The sequence below is a fragment of the Elephantulus edwardii genome, unplaced genomic scaffold (genome assembly GCF_000299155.1).
Source record: "Elephantulus edwardii isolate Elephantulus edwardi_28Jun2011 unplaced genomic scaffold, EleEdw1.0 scaffold00017, whole genome shotgun sequence".
NCBI lineage: Eukaryota > Metazoa > Chordata > Mammalia > Macroscelidea > Macroscelididae > Elephantulus > Elephantulus edwardii.
In genome coordinates this window covers 21241392-21245780 of record NW_006399767.1, presented here as the reverse complement: position 1 = coordinate 21245780, position 4389 = coordinate 21241392, and the positions used below count along the sequence as shown (strand labels likewise).

Below are 4389 nucleotides of genomic sequence, written 5' to 3'. Positions count from 1 at the left end.
GAGCAGGGAGAAAAGTGCAACAATGAATGAATGGAATTCCAAAATCCCTGTAGATATTCACTGAAATTAATAATAAAAAGGGGGGGAAGTGTGTCCCATTTTAGAAAGCAATTTATTACTATTTATTCAAACTCAAAGGCTCTGGTAATATCATGGTTAAAGCACTTAATCAAAAAGTCAGCATATCAAACCCAACATCTATACCACGGACAAGAGATGGCAATCCACTTCCATAAAGATTAAACCAAATGAGGTAATTCTACACAATCCGATAAAGACACTGCTGCAAACTGGAACTGACTTCACAGAAGTAGACAGGGGATTATTCACATTTAAAATGTGTAACCTCTTCAAAGCAACAATCTACTTTAAGAACATAGTTCTAGAAACCCAACTCATCAAGGTATAAATAAACATGAATGTGTGTGTGTGTGTGTGTGTGTGTGTGTGTGTGCGCGCGCACGCGCGCATGTGTATTCATCCCTAGAAAAACTGGGAAAAGAATTTCAATGTCTATCACTTGAAACATGATTGAAAATACTGTCATGATGCACACATTCTATGCAACTACTGAAAACGTCTATGGACGTAGACATGTACTATTTCAGGAAGACCTCCAGCATATCATGTATGATATCTTTCAAAGTTAGTAAGTCAAATTGTACATCTATATATTCTGAATGGAAAAAAACTCTATATATTTATAAGCACGTGCTTATTGGTATATACAGACATATCCTTTTAAATCTAGAAAAATTAAAAGTTATACTTAACTATAAATAGTAATTAGATGGTTTGGTGAGAAGAACTCTGATTTGTTATTTTATAAATTGGAAATGACACTATTAAAGGATAATGGATAATTTTAGCTCTTTCTTCTTTTCCTGGATTTCACTATTTTTCTCAAAAGTTACGCACTACTACTTAAAAATGAAAACCAGACAATCAATGAAGGTAATAAACTTAAATTTCTGCCTCTAAACCTCTAATCTTATAGAAAAGAAGGGGATAGAAAAGGTGAGGACAGGAACAGAGAAAAAGGAAATAATAATAAGAGTATAAGAAAGAGGTAAAAGAAAAGAACAGAAAAGAGTTCCACTATTCCTAAATTCTCAGAACAAGACTAGAATTTCAGGAGTTTCCTCAATGTCTGCCTGGAATTTCTCCAAGGACCTGGCATTCCTGCTTGCCTAGAGAAACGCACTAAGATTACTTAGCACAAGATTCATGAATATTCCCAGCAAAGCGCTTCACTGGGTTGTGCAGAGCCTAAAAACAGCCTTGAAGGCTTTAATTTATCCAGAAAGCATCCAACTATAACCTTAAAATTACTAAATTAAAGAACTTCCTGGGGCAACCTCAACAAAATTTATGCCCACTCTAGCAGGCATTTTTATCTGGATGATCAAAGCTTTCAACATAGCTATAAACAGGGCTTAGAAGGGGCACAAACCCTTACTAAGAATTTGCATCTCCTCCCAGGTACACTGAGTCAGAATCTACATTTTAACAAGATCCCAGGTGATTCTCATAAATCCCCAAGGGGTCTTGTTAAACTACAGCTTGTGATTCAATTTAGTATATCTAGAGTAAGTAGTACTGGTGATATGGTGTCCAGTGTGTTGCACTGCAAACCAAAAGGCTAGTGGTTCAAATCTACCTGCTTCTCAGAAAATGGGCAAGCAGCCTACTCCCACTGAGATTTCTTTACAGCCTTGGAAACCTGATTGAGGATTCCTCTGAGTCAGAACAGCCTCAAAAGGAGGCAATGTATCTGGGATGGAAATGCAAATTTTCAGCATAGGGTCAAAGAGGAACGAACCAGTTTCAAATCCTGGTTAACAAGTGCTTTGCTCGGAACCCTAAATATCAAAACTCCACTTTTGACAAAGAAACAAGGAGCAAGGCAAACGTTTACTATGAAAAGCCCTCTATTTTACAGTTAAGATGTCCTTATCTGGGAATTCAGAGTTCATTCCTTTGCAATGAGAACTGTCAGTGATGAGAATCTGTCTCAAATAGCACAGGTAATGAACCTTGAGTTTAGCAAGCAAGTCATCAAAGATTTAATGTGCACTGTCCACACAGAAACATTAATAATATGTTCAATTAAAGGAGGAGAACATCTCTCAATCACATCAGATGATCTTCAATTTTCTAAATATATTTTAATTTTCCATTAAGAATATATTTCTTTTTAAAAGCAGTATGATATACTATATTAACAAATATTAAGTATAAGTTTGAAATGCTCTGCTTTTATAGACTCTTAGAACACTTCAATAATAATTAATGGACCAAAAATTCAGAAAAAGGAAAGAAACAAAAGTAGAAACTATGCAGAAGACAGGGGTCTGGTAACAAATAATGACTAGATTGATGCCAGGACCCTTTGTAGAGTTGACCACTAAAGGGAGCATGTAGATGGGGTATTAGCTAAACTCTTAAGAAACCTTTTTTCTAAGCTCCTGGTATCCTATATAGTGACATCTTATAGAGGAGGGAAAAAACAACCAAACCAAAAATACTTAAGAAATTTTCTAGTTAAAGAGTATATATTTCCAAGAGACACACTTAACTCTAATCGGTGCTACTCGAAGCGTACTGCCTTGATTAATTCTTATTACAAAAAGTAGATTAGTAAGAAACTCTGATGATGCAGTGACTATATGTTGCACCGCTAAGCACAAGTCAACTGTTCTAATCCACCAGCTATTCCTCAGGAGAAAAGATGAGCAATTGCTTCCCATAAAGATTTATAGACTCACAAACCTATGAAAGGTCAGTGAGTTGGAAACGACTTAATAGCACTAGGATTTTCACCACAAAGTAACTGGATATTTTCTATGCTACTGGTATTTCCATTTAGAGGATATCATGTTTCCTTGGGCAAATCAGTAACTTTATGACCATCTTTCTCTATATAAATACAAAATAGTCCATGATCAAGTTAAAGTATCATTCAGTCAATAATTCAGTGATAACCACTTTAATATTAAAATGTAAAGTAATATGAGATCAATCATACATATACATATATACCTGGAAATTAAGGGTTTGAGTACCAAACTATGTTGTTATTAGTCTGTCATGGTTCCTGAAACAAAAGCGATTTTCAAAAAGCTCTACAAATTAAACTTTTGATAGGTGTTGAATTGAGGGATTCCAAGGATTTGGTATTTTCCTAGTTACAGTATTTTTCACAGAGTAGAAAGTACTAGTGTTTTCTACGAGTGACCGGAATCTTGAAAAAATATTAAACACTTACCGAAAATACTGACACCTGGCTGCTAAAATGACTCGGTGGGCAGGAAAACGTTTCTTTTCCACAACAAATGTGACATCACCATATTCTTCCCCAATCAACAAGGCACCAATATGTTCAGACAAAATGTGCACATGATCAATTTCCCCCACTGCAGTAAAGGGGCGAAGAGGGTGGCTGTTACTCATCTTGTAGAACAGATGGTAGTCACTGATCTATTATAGAAAGAAAGAAGTTCTAAGAGTTAGTAGGAAGACCAGTAAAATGCAAAACAATCACATAAAATAAACAGAGCTAAATAAAAATATCCAAAAACTACACAAGGATGATTTCATCATCAACAAAATTTTCATAAGCCCTTTATTCTGAGAACCAATTCAGCCTACCTTCAGTAATGCCAACAGGAGCTAATGCCTTTCTACTATCATCACACTTTATCATGCTATTGTTTTTGTTGTTGTGTACTGGTACCAACCCATAGCTGACCTTCCAGTGGGTTTTCAGAGACAGTAAATCACACAGAAGACTGCCCATCCTCTCTCCCAGAGCAGGTGATGGATTTGAACCATGAATCTTTGCAATTGGCAAAAACACTGGCATCTTCAAATTTAAAAGTCACTTGGAAAGATTACAATCTAGAAAAGTACATTTTTCTTGTTCCTCAGTAACTCAGGAAAAGGGAAATCTACAATCAGAAAAACTTCTTTGAGCACATCTCTATTTAACAAATTGCCACACACATTCGTGCTTAGAAACACATTTTTTTTTATATATTACCGTCGTTTGCGGCAACGTGTTAACTAGGTTACCCAAAACTAAACAGAAAAGGCATTTACCAACAGACTTATACTTAAACTACAAATAGAATACATAAATTAGAAATGGCAACATAATCATTCATCATATTTCAAATCATTTAAGACTTCTGGTCTGAAATCAACTTAAATAATTTATCAAAACGTTATTTAACCTTCAGAGGTCACAAAAATAATGACATTTAATAATCAAAGTATACAGTAAGTATCCTAACTCCATAAAAAGAAAAGCAGTCTGAAAATTGTTCTTAAAACTGTAGTTTTCCACTGAAGAGAAAAAGTAGCAGATTGGATAAAAAACAAAATGGA

General features: G+C 35.0%; 1 protein-coding gene across 1 annotated transcript in view; it reads right to left on the bottom strand.

The window, feature by feature from the left end:
* BTBD9 (BTB (POZ) domain containing 9) overlaps positions 1–3471 on the bottom strand; it is a 553349-nt gene extending 549878 nt beyond the window's left edge. The window contains exon 1 of the mRNA XM_006882022.1: positions 3269–3471. Coding sequence (XP_006882084.1) covers positions 3269–3453 — 185 coding nt within the window. The 5' untranslated portion in view covers positions 3454–3471. The remainder of the gene's footprint in view (positions 1–3268) is intronic.
* Positions 3472–4389: the final 918 nt, after the last annotated feature.